We start from the raw sequence: 26406 nt of genomic DNA on the forward strand, positions 1-26406 counted from the left end.
TTTTTTTTTTTTTTTTTTTTTTTTGTGAATAATTATGGATTGATTTGTGTTTGTCTCTAAACTTAATATATTTTATCTATGATGTATGGGAACAATTATAAATAAAACTTTTTTTTTTTTTTTAGAATAGGACAACCCAACCCAAAAATAGAGGGTTGGGTTGGGTTGTGAAATTTTTTCGATTATGTTGGGTTACCAATCCAATCAACCCAAACTTTTGGATTTGGTCAAAAAAATTCCTCAACCCGAACCATGTACACCCCTAATATAACCAAACAAAGTTCCTATCCAAGCTGAAAAAATGTAAGTGAAATATCGTCTTAACAGTATTCACAAGTCTCATTCCTACCATATATGTATCTAATTTGACAAAGGATTATCATAGATTAGACCTTATTTTAATCGCCAATATGAACATAACTCAACTAATTTAGACATTACAACTTCAATCTAACTCAACAAATAAAATGCTAATGGGACTCGGTTTCTATAAGCAAATTCGGGAGAAGCTCCCATGCATTCGAACTTTTTTTATTTTGTTCGATACATTTATATGTCCATAACCTGAAGATGAAGAAAACAGCTCCAAAATGAAAAACCAATAGAATTATAGCATCCACAACTAATCCAACAACCTTTTACGGGGGTTATTAGGTGCTAATGACATGGACCACAAACAAAAGCAATACACCTAACACATTGTCGTAGGCAGAACCAATTGTGGAACCATTCGAAGGATTTTAGTGAGTCTTGAAAATAAGATGATTCCGAAAAGAATTTTTAAACAAACATTAATTGGTCGTGTATTAGCGGACGATATATATATGGGCCCGCGATGCATTGGCATACGAAATCAAGATATTGGTATTGGACTTATCAATCGATTCATAACCTTTCAAACACAACCGATATCTATTCGGACTCCCTTTGCTTGTAGGAGTACATCTTGGATCTGCCGATTATGTTATAGGCAAAGTCCTACTCACGGGGACTTGGCCGAATTAAGTATCATTATCTATTCTCAAAATGATTTAAACATCAATTCAACAAATTCAAAACATTAAAGCTTCTCTGGCTACCCCCTTTGTATGTGTGTGGAGTCCGAATTTGTTGAGGATTGTTGGGAGGGAGTCCCACGATAGGAGTTGATCATAGATTTATAATTAAGAAATAGATCTCCATTGGTACGAGACCTTTTGGGGAAGCCTAATGCAAAGCCATGAGAACTTATGCTCAAAGTGGACAATATAATACCATTATGGAGAGTCCTGATTCCTAACATGGTATCAAAAGATGTACTTTGTTCAAGGGCTCCAAAGAAAGGAGTCAAGCCTCAATTAAGGAGAGACTGTTTGAGAGCTACATAGGCGGAGAATCGTGATTCCTAACCGAATTTCCATAGAAAAGAAGCAATTGAAATACCTCAATCAAAATTGCATTCCATTAAACACAAGAATTACTTCTATAACATAACAACTCAAAAGATAAAAAAAGTATCGTTAATTTCTTTATGCTCGTTCTAAGTTCGAAGTATCATTTGTACAAAAAAGGACCCCTTTTGTTACATGATTTCTTCTTCATAAAGATAGATATAGGATCCCATAATTCTGAACCGATCTTACCTGGTATCGCAAATCCCAAGTTTGTCTATGAAGAGCAGACTCCATGCAGCTTACATCATACATATCCAAGTAAAAGCTCACAACATGATCGGATCAGTCAATCCCACCTTTTGGGGCCTAATTTTGATACAAATACTCTTATCTACTTACAAGACACTAACAATCTGCTTTGTGATAAAATCTCAAAACTGGCTTACCTGGAACGAGCACGTCTGTCCGCTCGTGTTTTTAGCCTCGAGTGTCCTCTTCCATGCATTCGTATAATGCAAGTTCGACCATCTTCAAACCAGCATGACATGAATTCAGACATGAGGAAACTATCCTCCTTTGAAGATCTTTATAGTTCAATGCTAACTTTATATCCCATTCTGTACTGCTCCTGCAAGGACCAAAACTTTCAAGTTTATTCCATGGAAAAGCGATGTTTCGAGACGACATTGCTTTCGAAATTGTATAGTTTATACTCTATTACTGTTTCGAAAATGCTTCATTACCTGTCTTCATTCACATCCTCAAGATTTTCCATCATTCCATCAAAGATTGAGAGGAGATCATTAAGGACTTCCATTTCATTTTCCAAGCTTCCCTGCAGCTACGAAGTTAAGATAAACAAGTAATAATAACTGATAAACAAAATCCTGTATCCTTGACCTACAACGTTACGATTGAGAAATGAGCGAAACGAGATAAGAATTACCTTAAGCTTGGTGCGTAATTCAGGGCATCGAGCTTTACGTAAACACTCTAATAACGGTGAGGGCAGACCATAATGGAATATGCTTTGGTTCTTTGACAACCATGTTCCCCTCACCATATGAGTACTCCAGTCTGATGTGTTGCTATTGCTAGCATCATCACCAAAGTCGATGTCTGCACGCGACAAATAAACAACAGTGATATAAGAAAGTCATACATAGATCACATATGGAAGTAAACAAAGCATCCTTCAATTGTCCACTAGACAGAACAAGAGAGTACCTAATGGAATGACATCATTTACGTTGTCTCCTTCAGGTAAAAATCCATAAAAAGCAACCAGATGAGAAGCAGAGTAATTTCCATAACTAAGATAACATTCTTCTCCTGCACGGCATGGTCTTGATAGGCGGAATTTCAATGAATTTGTATCTGAATTAGCTTTGCTATAGTGTAGTATGTGTGGATGCAACTGAACCAAAGAACCATATAACAATGAAGCAAAGGAAAATGGGAACTCAATTTCTAAATAGTAAAGTAAATACTTCCAATCGAAGAACTAAGGAATAGAATGCATCTGAGTTTAATGTTAAAAATTATGTTTTAGAAATATGAAACTGTAAAGGCCCAAGCCCACCGCTAGTAGATATTGTCCTGTTTGGGCTTTCCCTTTCGAGGTTCCCCTCAAGGTTTTTAAAACGCATCTGCTAGGGAGAGGTTTCTACATCCTTGTAAAGAGTGTTTCGTTCTCCTCCCCAATCGATATGGGATTTCACAATCCACCCCCTTTAGGATCCAGCGTCCTCGCTGGCACTCGTTCCTTTCTCCAATCGATGTAAGACCCCCACCAAATCCACCCCTCTTCGGGGCCCAGTGTTCTGGCTGGCACACCGCCTCATATCTACCCCCTTCGGGGAAGAGCCTCCTCGCTGACACATCGTCCGGTGTCTGACTCTGATATCATTTGTAACGGCCCAAGGCCACCGCTAGTAGATATTGTCCTCTTTGGGCTTTCCCTTTCGGGGTTCCCCTCAAGGTTTTTAAAACACGTCTGCTAGGGAGAAGTTTCCACACCCTTATAAAGGGTGTTTCGTTCTCCTTCCAACCGACGTGGGATCTCTCAGAAACTATGGTCAACAGCACAATCACAAATTTGGAAGCTATTGACCGTCATGTAACTAAAGGAAATCAATTCGAAGTAAGAACAGAGGTAACAGCAGATACCAAACAAGGAGCGGATTCCGAGTTCAAGTGAATTAAACTACATTTCGTACAATTTTCTCAAATTAAACTCATCCCCCATCCACAAAGCAGGACTCTGGTAGGGGACGGACACTACAGTAACATACCGAGTGATTGAGAAAACCTGCAATCGGAACCAAGCAGGTTCTAAGACTTCCATCAGAAAACATGATTTTCATGCTATTTGAATACCAAAGTTCACAAGCCCATAAGAACTTCTCCCATGAGTAGTACTCCTCAGGGAAAACGTCAGGATGGTTGTTACATAACGCAGGAAATAACTCATTGTATTGTTCCCGCAAGTGCTGCAAACAAGTCAACGTTACATATAAATACAAGTTTGAAAATCGAATAATGATATTACAAAATGTAGTGAGATTACCTTTTTAACAACCTAATTACAGGAAACTAGAATTCATGCTAGCTTGTTAGATGAACAGGACTCTCCACAATAGTATGATATTGTCCACTTTGAGCATAAGCTCTCATGGCTTTAGGTCTCATACCAATGAAGATAGATGATTATAAACCCATGATCATTCCCTAAATTAATCGATGTGGGACTTTCATCCAATACCTCCTCTCGAACAAAGTACACCTCCCCTTAATCAAGGTTCGACTCCTTTTTCTTTTGGAGTCTTAGTCATTTTTTACTATGCCTTCGAGGCTCACCATACTTTTTTGTTCTCCTTTTTCTTTTGGAGTCTTAGTCATTTTTTACTATGCCTTCAAGGCTCACAATACTTTTGTTCGATATTTGAAGATTCTATTAACATGGCTAAATTTAGGGCATTGCTCTAATACCAAGTTAGATGAGCACAACTCTCCACAAAGGTATGATATTGTCCACTTTGAACATAAGCTCTCGTGGTTTTGCTTTGGGCGTCTCCAAAAGACCTCATACCAATGGAGATAATATTTTTTTATTATAAACCATGATCATTCCCTAAATTAGCCGATATGGGACTTTCATCCAACACATGCTAGCCCCTAGAGGTTGTCTTAACAAATAAATATTGACCGATAAGATATGTGAGAACTAACCTCTTTTGCTTGCATTATCTCACCGAAAAGCAGGGTTCCGTCCAAAGTCATCATTGCACCAACTCCAAAACTCAACCCTGAGAACTTGTAAAATATTAGACCAGGAAAATAAAAATTACTTCATGCACATGTCAGCACACGGTTAGTGTTTAGATTATTCAAACATAACTATAGTCTTGTCATTTTCTCACTTTAGAGATCAAAAGTCAGATAGTCATAATGATAATATTGATTACAAAGGAAAGGTTACAACATGTGAGATAAAAAGTATGCAGCTCAATTACTATGGTCCTAAAGTATGAAGGTATGACTCGTGAAATGCCTCTCATAGAAGATCAAGAATTTTCATTTTGAGGCTATATAAAGCCATGTATGTTATATTTGTAAAGTAGACTTGGGAAAATGTAGTAAAAAGAATATTTGTCATTTCCTTTAGCCAATGGCTAAGTTTTTTTACAATTCTATCTAGTTTAGGTTGCATGTGATGGATTTTGTTTGTGGAGTGATTCGAATCTCAAACAAGTGTTCTTATCTTGAGATATTCGATCAACAAAGTAATTCAAATCTTACTTTCCCTTGTAGTGATTCCTTATCACCTTCAATCCATCTGATTGTCATACCGACCCAACAGAAAAAACTTCCTCAAATGGTCCAAATTGTGGGAACGTACCTTAAAAAAAGGGAAAACTCCAACACCTCATTGGACCAAGACCAGCAAAGACGGATCCTAGATTTACTACATGGGACGAGGAAGACTCCATGATAATGTCATGGCTTTGAGATTCTAACACAAGCCATATGAGATTTTATTCATTGCATTTACTCCAAGGCTAGAGATGCTACTTCGATCTATGAAATTCAAATCAAGACGAGAGCTATGAAGCAAGAAGTAAAAACTGTCGCTGAATATGCCAATGTCTTACCAACATTGTGGCAGGAACTCGATTATTATCGTGTATTCAAGATGAATTGCACTGCCGATGCTACAATCCTAAGGAGAATATTTCCCTTAAGAAATGTCTTAGCCTGAGGTCTGATAAAGCTAAAAAGTCAAGCAAATGAGAATATGTTTTAAGGAGAATATTTCCCTTAAGAAATGTCTTAAGCATGTTAAGATCATGACGTCACACAGTTGAAAAAGTATGACTATGACAGTTGGTATCAGAGTCACGCTTTGTGTCTAAATCGATCAAGGCAGTTAGGAAATAAAGTCAATGGTTGAATGAAAACTTCACAAGTGTGTCATGAGTGCTAGATTGGGCAGGATGATTGTGAGTCAGATTCGAGAATAGCTTTGTGGGTTGAAGCTAGACTCCCGAGGAAGAATCTTACCCATCAATGAAGCATGAACCAAGCTCATTTGCCAAGATCTTGGGAGTTCCAAATGGGCAACATATGGTTAGAAGGTATACCAAGTAGGGTGCCTTTGAAAGAACAGAGGAATAGTGTCAATAGTTGTAAGCAAAAAAGTCGAAGGTTAGATGTGACATGTTCAAGCCAAGTGCTAAATTGTGCACAATGCAAGTTCATATGGTAAACGACGTGGCTGCGAGATAACAATTGAGTTGAGTAGGGAAAAGACCAAGAAAGTGTGATAAGAAATGAGGTGTCTTAATCATGTCATGGATGATTTAGATTTTAAGAAACTTTTATTGTATTTTTTAAGTTTTAGAGAATTATCTTTAAATTATAAGTTATAATTAGTTAGTGGTCGTTATGGTATTGATGGCCATGAAAGTTAATGCCCTTCAATTAACCATATAGGTTATTATTATAAAGTTTATTTTCAAATCTATAAATAGTCATTCATGTAATATTGTTTTACTAGAAAGATTTTTGGGTATTAAAAATGAAATTGGCTTATGTTTCTTAAGCCATTAGTTTGTTACTTTGCATTTCAAGTAGTTTTGATCAAACTATCTTATGGAGTCATTTGAATCACGAGTTTAGAAACAAATTTTCTTTACTCTTGATCTTGATTATCAAGGTAATCCGTTCCAAAACTTTCCCTTGGGTTGATTCGTTGTCGTTCTTGGGGTTCTGAGATAATTTAGATCTAAAGATTTTGCTTTTCAACAAGATTATTAATAAAATTCCAAAAGTTTCCTATCATTTTAATCTTGTTGACAAAAAAATCTTTACATCTAAATTATCCGAGAAAACCAAGAATAAGGAATCATCCCAAGGAAAAGTTTTTGGACGATTACCTTGATAAACAAGTTCAAGAGTAAAAAAACTTGTTTCTAAACTCGTCTTACAACAATCTCACTTTAAGAAGTCACACAAAGTATGAATGTTGATTCGAGTTCAAAGCGTTAATTTGGATTCTCACCTTGTCTTGGTGGTATAGTTGATTATCACATCAGTCTCAAACACACTAGAAGCCCCAAGTTTAAACCCATGCTCAGGCATTTTTTAATTTATATTTTAACACTTTTTACTTACAACATTCTCACTTTAAGAAGTCTTGCAAAATATGAGTGTTGATTTGAGTTCAAAGCGTTAATTTAAATTTGTATCTTGTCTAGGTGGTGTAGTTGGTTATCACGCTAGTGCATACATTAGAAGTCCTCAATCTTAAACATTTTTAAAATTATGTTTTAACTTTCACTCTCAACACGCAGGTCTCACACACTAGAGATCCCCAGTTCGAAGTTTTTCGAAATATGAGTGTAAATTCGAGTTCAGAGAATTAGTTCAGATTCTTATCTTGTCTGGGTGGTGTAGTTGGTTATCTCGCTAGTCTCACACACTAGAGGTCCTGGTAAAATTATGTTTTTAACTTTTTCCTTAACAACATTTTCACTGTTAATTCAAGTTCAAATCGTTATTTTGAAATTTCACCTTGTTTGGGTGGTGTAGTTGGTTATCACGCTAGTCTCACACACTAGAGGTCCCCAGAACCTGGGCTCAGACATTATTAAAATTATGTTTTTACTTTTTCCTTAACAACATTTTCACTGTCGAATTCGAGTTCAAATCGTTATTTTGGGATCTCTAGTGTAGTTGGTTATCACGTTAGTCTCACACACTAGAGGTTTTTACTTTTTCCTTAACAACATTTTCACTGTTGACTCGAGATCAAATCGTTATTTTGGAATCTCTAGTGTAGTTGGTTATCACGCTAGTCTCACACTAGAGGTCCCCAGTTCGAACCTAGGCTCAGACATTATTAAATTTATGTTTTTACTTTTTCCTTAACAACATATTCACGGTTGATTCGAGTTCAAATCGTTATTTTAGAATCTCACCTTGTCTGGGTGGTGTAGTTGGTTATCACGCTAGTCTCACACACTCTCACACACTATAGGTCCCCAGTTTGAACTTGGGCTCAGACATTATTAAATTTATGTTTTTACTTTTTCCTTAACAACATATTCACTGTTGATTCGAGTTCAAATCGTTATTTTAGAATCTCACCTTGTCTGGGTGGTGTAGTTGGTTATCACGCTAGTCTCACACACTCTCACACACTATTGGTCCCCAGTGTGAACTTGGGCTCAGACATTATTAAAATTATGTTTTTACTTTTTCCTTAACAACATTTTCACGGTTGATTCGAGTTCAAATCGTTATTTTGGAATCTCACCTTGTCTGGCTGGTGTAGTTGGTTGTCTCATACACTAGAGGAACATTTTGAAAATTATGTTCTAACTTTTTTCTTATAACACTCTCACTTGAAGAAGTTTTCCGATATGAGTGTTCATTCGAGTTTGAAGCATCATCCTAGAAGAAACAATTTCCATTATTAGAGCAGGTGAAGCCTTATGCTTGATAAACAGAGAAAGATACAAACAAAAGCGACAACCAATGGAAGAGTAATAAAGATAATTTATGGTGTACCCACGGTAAGAAACCGCGACACACGGTGGAGAGTTGTTGGAAGTTGAATGGAAAACCTCCCAACCATGAATGGAGAAATCGAGGAGGCTCACAAAACCGTGGTTGGATCAACAAGGGAGACATGTCGAAGGAACGAGCGTACATCACAAAGGAGTCCAAATAAGAACAAATTCCACCAATTGCGAAGACTAATGGATTCAATAATGAAGAGGTTGAGGGTATTATTGGACTCCCTCCACAAAACATCAAGTTCAAATGACTCGAAAATCTTAGGTAAATCTTCATTCACCTTTTGTATAAATTCTTCAGCGATGAACAAGGATAATTCTTGGATTAGACTCCAATGCAACGGATCACATGAATCCATATTCACAATATTTTAAAACATATAAACCATGCCCGAGTAATCAAAAACTTATAATAGCAAATGGAACCATTGCCACCATTGCAGAAGCCAGTGATATATTCATCTCTCAAACCCTTACGCTAAAAAATGTCCTATACGTCCCAAAACTATCTAATAGTCTAATCTTCATATAAAAGCTTACCCATGACGGCCACTATAGAGTTATATTTTATCGTCATCATGTTTAGTATTTCAGGATCAAGTCTCGAGATAGACGATTGGATTTGTTAAGGAATTGAATGGTCTAGAACCATGATCATATTTCTGTAAGCCACCATTTCGATTCTGCTTCCTGGGATGCTCTTTTTCAGGCATTTGGAAGGACCACCCCATTGCACAGGAATGTTGTGATTAACAAACACACTATTATGGTAGCTTCACCCCTAGAAAAAGCAATCAAAATCTCTATGGTTGAACTTGATCACAGTTTTCCTTTGAACCACTTGGCTTGAGAGGAGTAAATAACTTTCAGTGGAAGGAAAGTAGTGAAACTAAACTTATTTGATCTTAGTTTGCACACAGCAGCCACTTGGTGGAAGCAAAGAATTTTCTTTCTGTGATACTTGTGCTCCAACTGAAAGGGCTTTTCGCTACCCCACTAATCTTTTGTAAACTTCACTACATAATTGAAATTCCATTTCCCTCTCAAAGGAAAAAGAAAACACAGTTATTTCCTTACTCGTACATAAAGAGCAAAAATAATGTATGCATGGCAATAGACATAAAAAGATCATCGGTGCTAACGGCTAACTGAAGATTCTACAAGCATGCAACAAAAAGAAAAATAAACCATTTGATAAATGTGCTTTTTGTTGGATGATCATGGGTTTATAATCCAGGAATACTATCTCCATTGGCATGAGGTCTTTTGGGGAAGGGAAAGCAAAGCCATGAGAGCTTATGCTCAAAGTGAACAATATCATACCATTGTGGAGAGTCGTGTTCGTCTAACATGGTATAAGAGTCATGCCCTAAATTTAGCCATGCCAATAGAATCCTCAAATGTCGAACAAAGAACTCCAAAAGAAAAGAAGTCGAGACTCCTCGAAGGCATAGTCAAAAATGACCAAGACTCCAAAAGAAAAAGGAGTCGAGCCTCGATTAAGGGGAGGCATACTTTGTTCGAGGGGAGGTGTTGGATGATGAAAGTCTCACATCGGCTAATATTGGCATGAGGCCTTTTGGGGAAACCCAAAGCAAAGCTATGAGAGCTTATGCTCAAAGTGGACAATATCATATGTTGTAAATTGTCATAAGTTTTGATTTGATTTGGTTTTTGGATTATATTTGATTTGGTTATTTGAATTAGATTTGATTTGGTTATTTGAATTAGATTTAGTCACACCAGGGTTTAGTTATATATCGGGATTTGATATCAGAATTTGGTATCGGAATTTGGGAGAGCTTTCGGAGTCACATTGTATTTGTTGAGTGACATGTGTTCTGAGTCTTTGTAGTGTGATAGTGAGATATTCACTTGTAATGCTTTGGTTTATTAGTGATTGGTTCGTGGATGTAGGGGAACTTCTCTCCGAACCACGTAAATATCTTAGTGCCTCTTTGTGTAAAATCGTTCATTTATGTTGTGAGTACCTTTGTTCCGCTTTCGGCGCACAACAAGTGGTATCAGAGCTATGTTGTGGTATTTTGGGGTATTGTGAAAGCTTGGGCCTCATCGACCATTAGACGTGCTCACAATCGTGTTTATTCTCTTGAAAATCAATTTTCAAGAATTGGGTTTTTGAGTTTCATTCAGATTAATTATTGCAAATGGCAGAACCATCACGACGTGGATCAAGAGTGTGGAGTTCCAATCTCGAAGTAGAAAAATTTGATGGAACCAATAATTTTGGTGTTTGGCGAGGCGAAGTTAGCGATTTATTGGTCATGCAAGACCTCGATGTCTCTCTCCAAGAGGAAATGCCTGAAGACATGACAGAAGCAGAATGGACGAAATTAAATCGGCAAGCCTGTGGAATTATTCGATCCTGTCTTGGCAAGGATCAGAAATATCCATTTATGAAGGTTACCATGGCGAAAGAATTATGGGACAAGCTTGAAGCGAAATATATGAAGAAGAGTGTGGAAAATAAACTCTATTTGAAGAAGAAACTCTTTCGTTTTGATTACAAGGAAGGCATCTCAATGGCTGAGCATTTGGATGATTTTAACAAAATCATCACTGATTTGCTCAATCTTGATGTTAAGATTGATGACGAGGACAAGGCGTTGTTGTTATTAAACTCCTTGCCGGAATCCTACGAGTTTTTAGTAACAACCCTACTACATGGAATTACTGATATTGATTTTGAAGATGTTTCAAATGCCTTAATAAACAATGAGATGCGAAAGAAGGAAAAGAAGACGTATCAAAGCTCGAGCTCAAATGTTCTCACTGCTCATGGAAGGACTTCCAATTGGAAAAAGAACGAATGTGGAGAGCCTCGACTAAAGTCGAGAGGTAGATCTGATAATTGGAGAAAACTTGATAAAAATGAGTGTGCATATTGTCGACAGAAAGGCCATTGGAAAAAAGATTGTTCGATCTTAAAAGAGAAGGGGTCGAAGTCCAATGTGGTTAGAGATGACGACACTGATACAGATGATGCCTTGACAATCTCCCTATCAGTCAGCCAAACCAGTGAATGGATTCTTGATTCTGGGTGCTCCTATCATATGTGTCCCAACAAAGAGATGTTTTTGGACTTCAAGGAGTTCAATGGTAGAGTTGTCTATATGGGAAATGATAGTACTTGTAAGATAATGGGAATCGGCTCAGTACAAATCAAGATGTTTGACGGGGTTATACGAAAACTCAAAGATGTGAGGTATGTCCCTGACTTGAAGAAAAATTTGATTTCACTTGGCGTTTTGGATGCGAGTGGTTATCGCATCATTTTGGAAGGAGGGAATTTGAAAGTAGCTCGTGGAGCTTTGGTGGCAATTACAGGAACTAGAAGAGGTAGCATATACTACCTCAACGGAACCACAATAATTGGGCATGCTGCTGTGGCAAGTTCGAAAGAACAAGACATATCGAAATTATGGCACATGCGACTCGGGCATGCTGGTGAGAAGGCGCTTCAGACACTGGTGAACCAAGGAGTTCTTAAGGGTGCCACAACTGGAAGAATTGATTTCTGTGAACATTGTATATTTGGCAAACAAAAAAATGTGAAGTTTGGTACAGCTATACACCAAACAAAGGGCATTTTGGATTATGTTCACACTGATGTATGGGGTCCCACAAAGAATGTCTCATTGGGAGGAAAGAGGTGGTTCGTCACCTTTATTGATGACTACTCGAAGAGAGTTTGGATGTATCCCATGAGGCACAAAAACGAGGTTCTCCAAATCTTCCTAGAGTGGAAGAAAATGGTAGAGAATCAGACGGACAAGAAAATCAAAAGGCTGAGATCAGACAACGGGGGAGAATATACTTTGATCCATTCCTTAAAGTATGCCGAGATGAAGGGATCGTTCGACACTTCACTGTTCCTGGTAAGCCACAACAAAATGGAGTTGCTGAGAGAATGAACCAGACATTAATAGAGAAGGTTCGATGCATATTGTCTCAAGCAGGATTGAGTAAGGCATTTTGGGCTGAGGCTCTCAGTTATGCAGTTCACTTGGTGAATCGTTTACCTGTTTCTGGAAACGGTGGGAGAACTCCGCTTGAGGTATGGTCAGGTAGTCCTGTTAGTGATTATGATAAATTACATGTGTTTGGGTGTCCTGCTTATTATCATGTGACAGACTCAAAGCTGAATCCTAGAGCAAAAAAAGCCAAGTTTATGGGCTTTAGCAAAGGTGTGAAGGGCTATAGGTTATGGTGTCCAGAAACAAGTAAGATTGTTAATAGTCGAGATGTGACATTCGATGAGTCTGGAATGTTTTTGCAGAAAATTGAAAATAATGACGAGGCATTGAAGCAGGTGGAGAAGGTGGTGTTCTCTCCTGATGTGGTTGCTCCTACTGAAGAACCTATTGACGAGGTAAATAATAACTTTGATGTCTTAGAACAGAAAGAGCAAAGCCTTGTAAATGAAAGAGTGGAGGAACCTGAGTCTATCGCCAAGAATAGACCACGAAGGGTAATTCGAAAACCTGCAAGGTTTGATGATACGATAGCATATGCTTTCTCTATAATTGATGGAGTTCCCAACTTACGTATTGAGGCTTGAGGTGGTAGCAACCAACTCAGTTATCAACTTGGAGATCTTATGACAAGGTGGAGATTGTTGTAAATTGTCATTAAGTTTTGATTTGATTTGGAGATCTTATGACAAGGTGGAGATTGTTGTAAATTGTCATAAGTTTTGATTTGATTTGGTTTTTGGATTATATTTGATTTGGTTATTTGAATTAGATTTGATTTGGTTATTTGAATTAGATTTAGTCACACCAGGGTTTAGTTATATATCGGGATTTGATATCAGAATTTGGTATCGGAATTTGGGAGAGCTTTCGGAGTCACATTGTATTTGTTGAGTGACATGTGTTCTGAGTCTTTGTAGTGTGATAGTGAGATATTCACTTGTAATGCTTTGGTTTATTAGTGATTGGTTCGTGGATGTAGGGGAACTTCTCTCCGAACCACGTAAATATCTTAGTGCCTCTTTGTGTAAAATCGTTCATTTATGTTGTGAGTACCTTTGTTCCGCTTTCGGCGCACAACATCATATCATTGTGGAGAGTCGTGTTCGTCTAACACTTTCAAGTTCTCATTCTAAACATAATGATAGCTCCAAAAGTCAGTCAGAACAATCTAATAAAGGTAAGGGTAAATACCAGTGTTAAACGCTTCGGGGAGAGTATCAAAGTAGACCTTGAATTTGGAATCGACAATGTGCTTCTCCTTCATGCTCCATATCAACAGCATTGTCTCAGACGACATGCCTTCGATCTTTGATAATATGGGATACTGAAATTTACGAATAAAGTCATGATGGCTCTACTTTCTATTTGTAATCATTCGTTACAAACTTCTCTCTCCACATTAATGCTACAAATTAAATATTAATAATAATATAAATAAATAAATAAATCATCCTATTGAAATCTATACCATGGGCATTCACTTCAAATAGCACTTCTAACTACCACAGTCGGATTGCTCACTGTGATTACATATCCAAAAGACCATTTAAAGACAAGTGGTGTGTGCAATGATGTCTCCAAATGAAAATGTCTGTCTGGAACTATACCTTATCTAGGTCATAGCACAAGCACAAATCTCACCGGCCTCTCCAAAGGAATTAACTAGCACTTACATCAACAAAAAGTAACCAACTTGAATACAATTGTGCATGCTCGTTATAAGAATGGAATTTACTGTGATGCGAGGAAACACTGATCCTAATTGCAACAGATACCTAGATAGAAAAGTATTTTAGACAGAACTGGCGCACCTTGAACCATACCACTAAACTTGTTGTAATCAATTGTTAAAGCATGCATGCTTAGAGGGAACAATGTAACGTCAATGCATCCCACGGCTGGTGGGGAGAAAAATAATCTTCTTAGCATCATTGTATGATAAAAAATTCTTGAAAATATAAAATCGCTAGAAATTCAACCAACTTTAACTCTAGACATAAGCACTCAATTATCAATGTGCAACAGAGCATTGTTAAAGATGAGACGGGGAATTGAACAACAGTATCTGTATGAAGGCCAAGATTGTAATTCTTTTAATATCATTTTCAGTCAGGAAAGTTCTAGAAGATTCAAGTTCTAAGATGGAAACTACAACAGATTCTTAGCGATGAATTTACCATGGTGGTTTTCTGCACAAGTTCCTCAGAAATAACAATATCCAGAGGGATCTCCAATACGGTGTCACCAACGTTTAGATCTTCTTTGGCTATGGTTCCTCTACCAGCACCTTCAACATCTATATGAAGAATAAAGCATACAAATTACAATTGCTTGGTATTGAAAAACTTACGGTGCACCTCCAATATTTCAGGCTTTCCATTATGCTATTATTCAAAATCAAGCATCAATAGATGTAGATTACAAGAATATTGCCAAGAAACTATGATGGAAAAAACTTACAAGCTATCTTCAACCTTGTCCTGACGCCATTGCTCTCACCCCACTGTAACAAACAATTTTCTTTCACACAATTGTCTCCCAAAGTTTTAGCATCCATACTGTATACATGTCCATACTTATGGATCATACGAATAGCTGCTTTCCGTAGCTCTTGCAGGACATTAAGCTGGACAGGCTTACAACTAGAGAGACAGATGTCAACAAGAGAAATTATTGTATTGAGGGCCTCCATTTCATTCCTGGGGCTGTAGGAATCTGCTGGTGTACATGCGTCATCTTCTTCAAAATACATTTCAGGCTGCAGCTCAATCATTAAAGTAGCTATCAATATCTATTACTTATGTTAAATGGATTTCAGACTAAAATACAAATTAATGCTATTTGTTTCCCGTCTTATTTCCCCAACATAAAGAAAAAAAAAACTGGAATGCAAATGAATCTCAGTTAAGCACACCCAAGTACCAAAATTACTTGGCATTCCTTCCAATTTATTACAAGATATACAACATTCCTGCGTAGCGGTGTAGCAGTAACTTAAATATCTCCAGAAACGACAGGAAAACATTGACCTAAAGAAATTCTTCAGGTTACCTCATTTAAGTGAATAATTCTTGCAATTTGTACCAACTCTTTCAGAACAGTGTCTACTTCCTCAGGACAAAGAGAGCACTTCAAGTAAATGCAATTCTCAGACTTGAAACCCTGTCTTTCTAATAATTTCTACAGAAAAAAGAAATGTACAAAATGATAAGAGATAGTAAATCGTAGTAAGTTAGAATATTATAAGCTGTCCACCAAACTAAATGACGTCCAACAGATCAAAATGCATAGATTCTCGAGGAAACATATATAAATGAGATAAATGGAGTCCTAGTTTGATTGCATAGATTAAGCTTCCTAGGTTGATTGTTAATTGTACTTTTGTCAGGAGGGATAAATGACAATGGAAACTCTCTCTTAATCAACAAGACTAAAACCATGCGGGACATTTTCTTGCACTTCCTTTATGTGGGAACACTTCCCGAATGGGTTTAGCATCTCCGAGCCTTATAACCCAAGTTGTGAGGTTTAGAAAGGATACTAGAATACTAATTTAGGGAAAAGGTTTCTTTTTCCTATCAAAGTTATGCAATTACTTGGGAAATGTAGATCAAAAGGATTACATGTAAATGATTAAAAGACAAAGATAATGAAAATGATTCATCATGGAGTCCACTTGACTGTTAGCATGGGGCTTAGTTAGTACAGTTTGGGAGCATGCCAATTTTGATAATTAAAACTGGGAAGGATAGGCAACAAATATGAACTCCTATTCATTTTCCCTTTATTCTTAATATGGTTTAATGTACGGGTTTATCCATTGGGGTTGGATTCCTTGTCCAACTTTTTTCCTACACTTCATACTTATGGAAGTCCTTGTTTCTTGATAAATAAATAATTGTATTGCAGCTAGCAAGGGACTTTGGTCAAAATCGCCTGTTTTATGTAACTGCTGGTTCTTTATTATAGCTTAATCTGTGAGCATAAATCATAATCAACTTCATTATTCACTTGAATGTAGCATTCGTATCAGTACTAGCCATCACTCAAAAAGTTAGAATGCCGATTAATGGAGAAAAAGGATAAGCTAAAATTATCTATCAATAAAGGTAGTAAATTCCAAATTATGCGATCCTTGCTATTCAAATTTTGCTGAAAATTTAATAGAGACTCTCACTTTCTACACTTTCCTGATAAAGAGAGCAGCGTAGAAGCAAAATGTGGGTATCCATATTTCACCTTCTTTTTGCTGAAAAGATGGTCATTTTGGTTCAATGCAAGACATATTGAGCAATCGTTGACATCTCTTACTTCATCAGATGCGGAAGGCTGCAACACACAATTAAATGCGACAAACAGTTCAGAACCAATTGTCTACTTCCTTTAATATACTACACCGCATGAGGGGCGGGAGGATACAAATCTTTGAGAGAAAGTAGAGATACTTTAGTTGCTACGCTAAGCTCATATTGAACTAAACATCTTATCAAATTATAGACATATTAGAATAGAGTTACATGACTTTTAAAGAATATACCAATATGGAACAGTAGGGAGCAATCAAATCTCAAACAGTTTCTCTCAATGCGGTGTTTATCATATTGAATAGATTTTCTTCTTTATTTTTTCTTTTAATTTTTACAATTTTCAAATCTTTCAGTTGACAATACTTTCACAGGATCCATGGTATAGAAATTTAAACCAAGGTTTTTCCCCTCTGATTCAATGGTAAACATTAAAGAAACAACTAAAAAATGCCGCGATTAACAAAGAGAACAAGAAGATGAAAATAAACCTTGTTCCTTTTCGGGGACAAAGTAAGAAACGAAATCAGAAAAGAAGAAACAGTGAAGAACAAAACTAATATGACGAACTGAAATAAGAATCATACTAGGAAAACAAGATAATCCATCAAACCAAAGAAAATACACATTTCCTAAAATTCCAAGACCCGAAAACCAACATTCCGGCACTAAATTATACTAGCAAAGCTCAACAAAACAAAGAAAAACAGTAACAGGAGAAATCGCACAAGAATCCAAACAAATAAGAACTGCAGGGAACAAGAATTCAAGCAATAAGTTCAGAAACACCAACTCCTTCACAATCCAACAGAAATGAAAAGGCCAATCAAAGAACGCGAATATCAATGATAAAGTTTGTTTACCAGATTGTCAATCTCCATTGCAACACAGAAGTTGATGTAGCAAGTGAGCGAGGAAGTAGGAATTGAGCGGCAGAATTTGTAGAACGGGTTTATTTAAAGCTCGGCGCATTTTTCTCCTTTTCTCTTCATTTTCAAGTCCAGTAACAATTCAAAACATAAATAAATAAATAAATATAGATGAGAAAAAATTATGTGAGAGAATATATAAAATTCAAATATATGTTAGGAATTACGACTCTTCTAATGATATAATATTGTACATTTTGAGTGTAAGCTCTCCTAGCCTTGGATTTCTCCAAAAGATCTCATGTAGATAGAGATGTATTCCTTACCTATAAATCTATTATCATTTCCTAAATTAGCCAATATGAGACTCTCTCCCAAAAACAGACCTACAATAGTAATTATATTGTTGATTCTTCAGAGAGTTTATGTGAATTATTAACTCATTTAATTGTTGTGCTGATAACTCTTATGCTCGTTGATTTCTTCTCTTGGTATCCCTATTGAATCACTAAAGCTTTTTAGCTTCCGTCAATACAAGCATGAGCTCAACTTACCAAGAGAATCCGGAGTGATTCAATACAAGCATGAGCTTCAGTCGTTGATTTCTTTTTCTCCCTTTTAAAAAATTAGGGTTTGAATCCGGAGTGAGTCCATGAGCAACTTAAGTATTGCTCGAAACTTTGAGGCACTCCAGATGCTTAGGTAATGATGCGATGAGAGCCTACAAGTAGGTTGCTTACTGGGTATATTTATATACTCACCATTTTCCCTTTCTTTTCAAGTGTTCGCAGGCTACTAGTCGAGGTGGAGAAGCGTTCGAGAGCTGGGCAGTCATAGATGAGATCATCTCAAACTCATTTCCCTTTTTGGAGGAAATTTGAACCGCAACTTTTTATATTTGAATTTTATTTTTATTTAATTTTGGTGTTATTTGTCATTCAATTTGATTTATTTTATTTTATTATTATTTGTCTTCGCTTTCATCTTTTTAGTCTCTATATGAGTTTCAAAACCTCAAAATTCATGTCATGACAAGAACAATTGACCTCAACCTCTCACGCCCAAAATAGACTTTATGATTGAACCATAAACAAATTGTTTATTATTAGATCAATAGTACTCAATGTATAAAATGTAATTATACGAGTAAAATAGAATTTTGACTCACCTCATTACAGAGACCACACATGTTTACTTGTTTATGCTTACATTAAATTTTGAACCGTAAGTAAGACTCATTTTCGATCAAATACAACCCGTCTATAAAACACTTTGTGGCCTAAAATAGCACACAGTCTGATGGTCAGGAATACTCATTATCATTAACTTAGCACACAACACGTCAGGCTTCACGGGGCTTGGTAGACTAATTGGGGCACATGTCTTGCAACTATTCTCTTAGATTTCGGTCTCATATGTAAGACTCGCTATCGGTCAAATATGACTCATCTACTAAACTCTTTGGCAGTTGGAAGTAACACATAGCCCGTGGTCAAGAATACTCATTGTGTCTAACTTAACACACAATGTAGCTTTTGCGTGGTTTAGTAGACTATATCATATACATCACATATCATAATAAGCTCATAAGCATAAACCTCATCATACATACTAATCATGAATTTCCAATATGCTCACATCCTATTATCGTGAGCTCAACATGCTTTGTACGCATACATAGCAAGTTAAAACTTGTTTCTAAACTTCGATATGCTACTTACTCGTTGACGCCCACTATTCCTTCTTGGTGAAATTTGTCTCCTATCTTGACTCGATTACTCAGACGTTGTAAGCACTTCTTTCATGTTTTTCAAGTAATGTTTTTTTCTCCGTCTAGGAGGTCGGGTTGTTACATTAATAGTTCATAATAACTGATAAGGCAACCTTAATCCTCAGCCCAACGATCCCAGCTTTTGTTTTAGCAAGAATCCTTAAATCAAATAATTAACACCTCCTTATACGAAATTTGAATCAACCAAGAGATAAGGCTAGAATTAGATTACCTCTTACGATCGAAGATCTGAAAGTCAGTCCACAATCTAACTTGATCAAGGCTTGATTGAATGGCTAGGGTGCAATTCTACCACAAAGCTTGAAACTTAGAAATAGCAAATATGATGCTCATATTTTCAAGGGAAACGTCTTAATTTGAGATTTGAATTACATTGATCCACGAATTTGCATTTTACATAAGTGAGTATTTATAGTCTCACGACATAAAATGTTTGTGGACCGGATTTATAAGTCAAATTGACCATTTATAAAATTAAAAATAATTTTTTAGGTTTCAAATCCATTGAGCTTTTTGTGTGTAGGTTAAGATTTTGTTGTTCACATATTTTTTTGAATTTTCTTGGCAATAGGTTCACCCCTAGAAGATATTTTATACTAAAAAAAACAGTGGAAAATGCTTTTTGATCAGTCGAAGGGATTAGTTGTCAATTCTTCTTACCGTGTTATATACTATCAAAATCGGTGTTATTGTCAACTCGCTTTTAGCTTATAACGTTGCTTTCTTTAAGATTGTTTTCAACGTATTTCCTCGCTCACGTTTTCTAAAACATCTCTCTCAAACGTGACCAGAACATATGTTGACGTTGTTCGCTAAGTCTGAATTTTTTACGGCTAACTTGTTCGTTAGATTAGAATAACTACCACAAAATTGTTGTCCCCTCGTTGTAAGAATGTGGACGCCTTTTTGGTTTAATAAATATTTTTGTTTCAAAAATATATAAAAAAAATATATTTTTATCTTCAAAATTTTCATTACAATTTTTTTTTTTGCTACCATATTATAAAAATACCCACAAACTTTCTGAAACAAAATTAATATAAAAATTGTTAAATTTTTTTTTATGGTTAGTAATATAAACATAAATCATTTATCTACCTTCTAAATATTTAATTTTGTTTTTTTTTTACATTTATCTCGGAAAATAAATTACTCTAAAAATATTCTTAAATTATTTTAAAAATTTTAAAATATTTTTTTATTACTGGTATATTTAAAAAATTAAGTATATATATTTTTAAATAAATTATAAAATATAAGTGTATTTTATTAATTCAGCATTTAAAACTTTTTTTTCCTTTCCATATTAGAGCGTTGAGACAAGTCAAAATCCCAATCAGATAGATACGAATGGATCAAAACAAGCTCTGCATCAGCGATGAGAGCCACTACAAAACCGTCCCTCTCTGCAAGATAAGTGTGGATGTGGGCAACTGAAATCGGTTACTAATTCCATATAAAAATGCTTTATCTCACCAATAGATAAGGGTTGATGTCAAGAAACGCTGGTCTTTGGCGATGGCTTCCACTGCGCTGATTCTCCCCATCCATGGAGGAAACCGTACGTCTTCCCAATGCCTTTCTTTCCGCCATACCCACTCTTCTGCAACATTTTCCAGGTAATTTCATCTTCTTCCTCAAATACTTGTTTATCTCATGCGATTCTATTAGTATAATCGGATGTTCTAAGAGATTAAGAGATGATTGACTGATTTCTTGCGCCGATCGTCGGTGTATCTTCTTTATTAGGTATGAATTTCTTTGTTGAATTGGGGCTTTGTGTCTAGACTTCGTATGTTGTAGATGGCTTCTGTAAAACTTTACGAGCTACAGAGTGATAAATAAAAGCTTCTATTTTCTTCCTTTGAGGTGATTAGAGTTGGAACTGCTTGTCGATGATAAGCACTAAGATTTTGCAAAAGCTGGAGGTCCTTCTAAAATCCTTGTAAAATTTCATAAATAAAGCTAACTTAACTAATGATTCCAAGCAAGGGCGGATTAGAAGATGAATAACTCTCTGATCGAACTTGGAATCTATGATGGTCACTCTTAGATCCCAAGACGATTCACTCCAGAAGTAGCTTGATCAGACTACTCCAATGAATTGATTGTACTTTGAGAAAGAAACACAGTTTTTGTATTCCACCATGATTTCAATCTTGAATACTACATTCGTTTAAATAAGCAAAAAAGAGAATCCAAATATAATGCTAATTCAGTCGTTCAACACCTAATCTTTATTGCCACTCCATTCTTTTCTTAATTTGATACTTAAATCTTCTTTACCTTGCTTCTTGTAATTGCTCCTTTGAGTACATGCAATTGATTAGTGGTTAGATTCATATCAGTTGATGTCTTAGAATTTGTGTGTGTCGTGTTCTGAACATTAGTTAAGACAATTAGATTTGGCGCGTTCTGATTTAGGTCATTATGCTGTGAGAAGTTTGGTGCGTACTTTCATGAGTTAGCGACCTGGCCTAATGCTTAAGCTTCTTGAATATCTGGTATTTTCTCTCTATATATGTCTGGTTGTGAAGTTTTCTGTTTAAAACCTGGTGATGGAGCTTCACTCCTTGCCATGAAAACTTGCTCCGGCCAAAAACAAAGGTTTTGAGGTAATCTCTAGATAGGGAAATTTTTTGGTTCTACGGGAGTACGGATACTCATGTTTGAAACATGCTTACTTGTTACGACGTTTTCCATTCAATCTTGATCTAGATTAGGTTGTTGTTGTACTTTATTAGAAAGAATATGATCTCATTGAATTGAGTTCATATAGGATCAAATACTAACCACCAAGAAACATATAAAAAAGATCTAAATTAGTGTTAAAAACCATTACTGCTAGCTTGGTCGTCTCGTGTTGTGGTTCTTCACAGCTCTGTCTTACTGTAACCCTTTATTTATTCATTTACTTCATACTCCTCCTTTTGCTCTAAGCTCATTGCTAGTAGGTATTGTCCTCTTTGGGGTTTCTCTTTTGGACTTTCCCTCAAGGTTTTTAAAACGCATTTGCTAGAGAGAGGTTTCCACCTCCTTATAAGGAAGGTTTCGTTCCCCTCTCCAACTGATGTGGGATCTCAAAATCCACTCTCTTGGGGCCAGCATCCTTGCTGACACACCGCCCGATGTCTGACTCTGATATCATTTGTAACAGCCCAAGTTCACCGCTAACCGATATTGTCCTTTTTGGACTTACCCTTATGGGCTTACCTTCAAGGTTTTAAAACGTGTCCACTAGAGAGGGGTTTCTACACCCTTACGAGAAATGTTTCGTTCTCATCTCCAATCAATGCGGGATCTCACAATATTTCTTCTGTAAAAGGATCCCTTTTGTTCTCTAGTCGGTGGTTATAAATATAAAGCATACTGATGAAGGCTCTCCAGAATTTCGAGCTGAACTCACACACGTCCTACACTATTCTTGTTGAAAAAGATGAGGGACTTTCCTTAAATTTTTCTTATAGCTAAGACCTATATAGGCAATGAAATGAGTTCTAAACTACTGTCTCATTTACTTTTGAGCCACGTCTCCAAAAATATGCCTATTAATATTTACTAGATGTTCCAAATTATAGCCTTAAAGCTGAATTTATATATTTTTTTGCTCTTCTCTGTTAGTTGATGACTAGCAAAAGAACTTAAACAGTTGGATACAATTTTCGACACATTACATGGTGCATGATATTGTAGTAATAGTTTCAGTCGTTGGAAATGTTAGAACTCTACCTTTTGAAGTATTATTTGACAATTAGTTAGAATCCAAGACCTAGAAAGGAAATGAAACAGTATTCAACAATTTTTTCCCCATCTTGATCCTTGACCTTGGGTGTATTCTTTTTGTCCCTGCTAATTGATACATCGTTCTTGATAGTTTCTTTTCCTTCCAGGTGGGGTTGGAGTAGGGATCGAGACGTCGGAAATAGTACACACAGAACGAGGGGTCAAGCATTCCGAATTTTGGCTAACCCTAATGTACGCTTCAACTCAAGGCTTCTGCATGTTTAATGGCAATATATTTGGTTTGAATATGGTCAAAGATTTTGTAGGTATGTTATTAGAAATTAATTAGTGGATGCATATATTCAGAGAATTCACACCTGCCCCCCATTCGGATTTGAATAGAACCAATCTTTCAGCATCTCTTTATGATTGAAATGAATTTGATTGTGTTGTCTGTCTGATTCATCATAATTATCTTGATTGGTTTTTGTTTTGTTCTCTCAATGAAAACCATATTCTAAGTTGTTTATGGGCTTTTGTTCTGCAACAAACATATATCATGTCAATTGTTCAGGTCTCTCCCGGGAAAGATGACTTAATTAAGAAGGTGATTATGGTTGATCCTTTGGAGGCCAAACGTTTGGCTGCAAAAGAAATGGAAAAAATCAAAGCAAAAGAGAAGTTCAAGGTATGGGAAGGGATCATCAGTGATGCAAAACTTGTTTAATAAACCATATGGATATGCAGATAATGTTGTGAAATGTGATTGCAGAGACGACGTCAAATAGAAGCGATAAATGGAGCATGGGCAATGATTGGTCTGACGGCAGGGCTCATTGTTGAAGGTCAAACTGGAAAAGGCATTCTAGCACAGGTGAGAAGTTATAGCGTTTTACGTTCTTTTGTATTCGTGCCACTTCTTTAACATTCTTTTGAACAAATTGATTGGTTTAGAACATTTGTTTATTCCTATATGCCTCAGAGTGATAGCTTAAGAAAGTTAGCCCCAATGACTGTCTGGAGCAGTTCTTTAACTGCTTGTTAAATATGACAAGAAGTCATCGGTTCGGCCGCTTCATTTAGATAGGTTATTAACTACCAAATTTTATAAGGTTAGAACGTAGTTAGTGAGCGAACGGACTTGATTTTTACGAAGAAAGATACTAAAATAAAAACGAAAATATAATGATATAGTACCTTACAGTATAGAAACGAGACGACAACCTAAACATAGTTGAGTGGATAAAAAGTAACCTTAACATTACTTTTTTTTGTGAGGTGTTTGGCTTGAGAGACAATATGATTTTTAGAATGGAGAGGTCGTGTGACGAGGGCTGAGAGGAGGTGAGGTTTAATGGCTCATTGTGAGCTTCGGTCGCTTAGCTTTTCTTTAGTTATGATCTTGGTTTGATTTTGTTGGATTCGAGTCCTTTTCGATAGTCTGTTCTTTGAGATTCTCTTCTATCGAGCTTGTTTTTTGTATGCACTTGTCGTTTTTTCTAGATGAAAGTTTAGTTTTTTACCGAACAAAAACCTCTTACTCAATGTTGTTTTTCACTTATTTTCCAGTTGGCCGGCTACTTGGCCGCGGTTGTGAACTTCTTTGTACGGTAGACATCTTCAAGGGCAAAAGGACTTCTCCTTTGAATGGAAGAATTATTCTCTTCTCGACCATTGAAAGTTCGGTATTGCTTGTTCATCCTTTTATACGTATCAAAAAGGATCTTTCCATCCTAAGAAACTGAAGTCTGATTCTTTCCTCTTTTCAAGACTGATTTCTTCACATTTCATGTACAAAATTAACAATGTATTGAGATGGTTTGTTGAAATCGTTATCTTACCATCGAGCTGACTCTTCTAATTCTTTATTTTTTTGGGTAAAGAAATCTTTTTAATCCAACTTCCAAGGAAGTTATCTTTTAATCTTTTAAGTTCGTGTTTTGAAACATGGATGACCATGAGTATGAGTTGGACTTGGTTAGGTTAAAAGATTTTTTAGGCTCAATTTTTCGTAAATTTTTTAACCCAACCAATCTAAGCCAGTCATGAGCCCAATGTTGGAGTCAGTATAACATGTATTAATTGTTGAGACCATATGTTATATTTTTTTTATTGATTCTTTAATGATATTAAGCAAGATAATTCACCAACCAGTGTTTTATTTCAAAAAATGAAAGGAATTTTTTTTAAAGCAAATGTCATTATGTGATATTAAAATATAGTTTTTTTTGAATATTTTATCAATACATTCTTATTACTTAAAGGCCCAAGCCCACTACGCTTGTGACCAATGTACCATCAGATACCAACCATAATAGGGGGATTGGACCGACGGACCAAAACATGGCTGATTTAAGGAAAAAGGAAAAAGAAAAAAAAAAGAGGATTGAAGAAGCCTAAGTGTGGGATCCCACCTGCGTTCGGAGGAGGGAAAGGAAACAAAGCATTCCTTATAAGGGTGTAAAAATTTCTCTTTAGTAGATGAGTTTTAAAATTGTGAGGTTGACGACGATATGTAACAGGCCAAAACAAACAATATTTGGGCTGTTAAAAATGATATCAAACTCAGATACCGGACGGGTGTGCCAGCGAGAACGTTGGCCCCCCAAGAGGGTAGATTGTGAGATCCCACGTCGGTTGGAAAAGGGAGTGAAACATTGTTTATAAGGGTGAGAAAATATCGTGAAGCGGACGACGATATGTAGTGGGTCAAAGTGGACAATATTTGCTAGTGGTAGGTTTGGCTCTTACACCAAGAATTATACTCTTTTGCTATTAATGCTTTGTTTAAACCTCGCCCATACTAAATACGATCTCATAATACCAAGGGTTAAGGATGACCAGTGAGACAAACGGGCACACTACTAGGAAGTATATTTGCATGATTAAGTTTTAGAATTCTAATCCCAAATTCATTAATTCCCTTTCGTTTGTGAGTATTTACTTCTTTTTGCCCAACCATTCTAGAAATTTTGATACTAAAATACAAAGATTTGAACATCTAACCAATAGGTTAGAATATACGAGTTAACTCGGTAAGCTCAACTTACCTGACGAAATAATGGTAAACTGAATGACAACATGATATGTCTAATAAATACATCTACAAGAAAGTGTGGTACATAAAACGTCTTTTTCAAAGAAACACATTAAATTTTTATATAGACCATATCACTTTAATTTGTCCTACTATTATTATTATACATATGAAAAACAATAATTGAGGTAAGCAGTGTTTTTTTTTTTTTTTTTTTTTTTTTTGAAA

At 36.2% G+C, this 26406-nt stretch overlaps 2 protein-coding genes across 5 annotated transcripts; one reads left to right on the forward strand and one right to left on the reverse strand.

The window, feature by feature from the left end:
• Positions 1-1322: 1322 nt before the first annotated feature.
• Positions 1323-17752, reverse strand: LOC111468639. Of its 3 annotated transcripts, XM_023113918.1 has the most exons (13): positions 17621-17752; positions 16693-16782; positions 15505-15633; positions 14914-15211; positions 14631-14749; positions 13645-13777; positions 4605-4681; positions 3668-3865; positions 2601-2790; positions 2320-2492; positions 2117-2214; positions 1811-2001; positions 1323-1422 (listed from the first exon to the last, which is right to left on the reverse strand). In XM_023113918.1, the coding sequence occupies exons 1-12, from the start codon at positions 17636-17638 to the stop codon at positions 1851-1853; spliced, it is 1674 nt and encodes a 557-aa protein (XP_022969686.1). In that variant the 5' UTR covers positions 17639-17752; the 3' UTR covers positions 1323-1422; positions 1811-1850. The 3 variants fall into 3 exon arrangements, with proteins under 3 accessions (XP_022969686.1, XP_022969687.1, XP_022969685.1); XM_023113919.1 differs by lacking the exon at positions 1323-1422 and having other exon boundaries at positions 1511-2001; positions 2117-2208; XM_023113917.1 differs by lacking the exon at positions 1323-1422 and having other exon boundaries at positions 1511-2001.
• A 3038-nt stretch (positions 17753-20790) lies between these two features.
• On the forward strand, positions 20791-24985 carry LOC111468645. 2 transcript variants are annotated; one of them, XM_023113928.1, is made up of 5 exons: positions 20791-21037; positions 23293-23393; positions 23716-23829; positions 23914-24015; positions 24711-24985. In XM_023113928.1, exons 1-5 carry the CDS (start codon positions 20968-20970, stop codon positions 24753-24755), a joined length of 432 nt encoding a protein of 143 aa, XP_022969696.1. In that variant the 5' UTR covers positions 20791-20967; the 3' UTR covers positions 24756-24985. The 2 variants fall into 2 exon arrangements, with proteins under 2 accessions (XP_022969696.1, XP_022969695.1); XM_023113927.1 differs by having other exon boundaries at positions 20795-21037; positions 23309-23393.
• The last annotated feature ends 1421 nt before the right edge of the window (positions 24986-26406 follow it).

Source organism: Cucurbita maxima, unplaced genomic scaffold (genome assembly GCF_002738345.1).
Source record: "Cucurbita maxima cultivar Rimu unplaced genomic scaffold, Cmax_1.0 Cma_Scf00037, whole genome shotgun sequence".
Classification (NCBI taxonomy): Eukaryota; Viridiplantae; Streptophyta; class Magnoliopsida; order Cucurbitales; family Cucurbitaceae; genus Cucurbita; species Cucurbita maxima.

What these genes read in the sequence shown, in the direction of transcription:
- LOC111468639 (XM_023113918.1), bottom strand. An exon ending in TTGTGCAGAAAACCACCATG is followed by an intron (nt 13,778 to 14,630) that starts GTAAATTCATCG and finishes CGTAAATTTCAG; the next exon opens with TATCCCATATTATCAAAGAT. An exon ending in GAGGATGTGAATGAAGACAG is followed by an intron (nt 2,002 to 2,116) that starts GTAATGAAGCAT and finishes TGGTCCTTGCAG; the next exon opens with GAGCAGTACAGAATGGGATA.
- LOC111468645 (XM_023113927.1), top strand. Translation starts at nt 20,937, where the DNA reads ATGGCTTCCACTGCGCTGATTCTCCCCATCCATGGAGGAAACCGTACG. An exon ending in GAATTTTGGCTAACCCTAAT is followed by an intron (nt 23,394 to 23,715) that starts GTACGCTTCAAC and finishes TCAATTGTTCAG; the next exon opens with GTCTCTCCCGGGAAAGATGA. An exon ending in GAAAAGGCATTCTAGCACAG is followed by an intron (nt 24,016 to 24,710) that starts GTGAGAAGTTAT and finishes CTTATTTTCCAG; the next exon opens with TTGGCCGGCTACTTGGCCGC.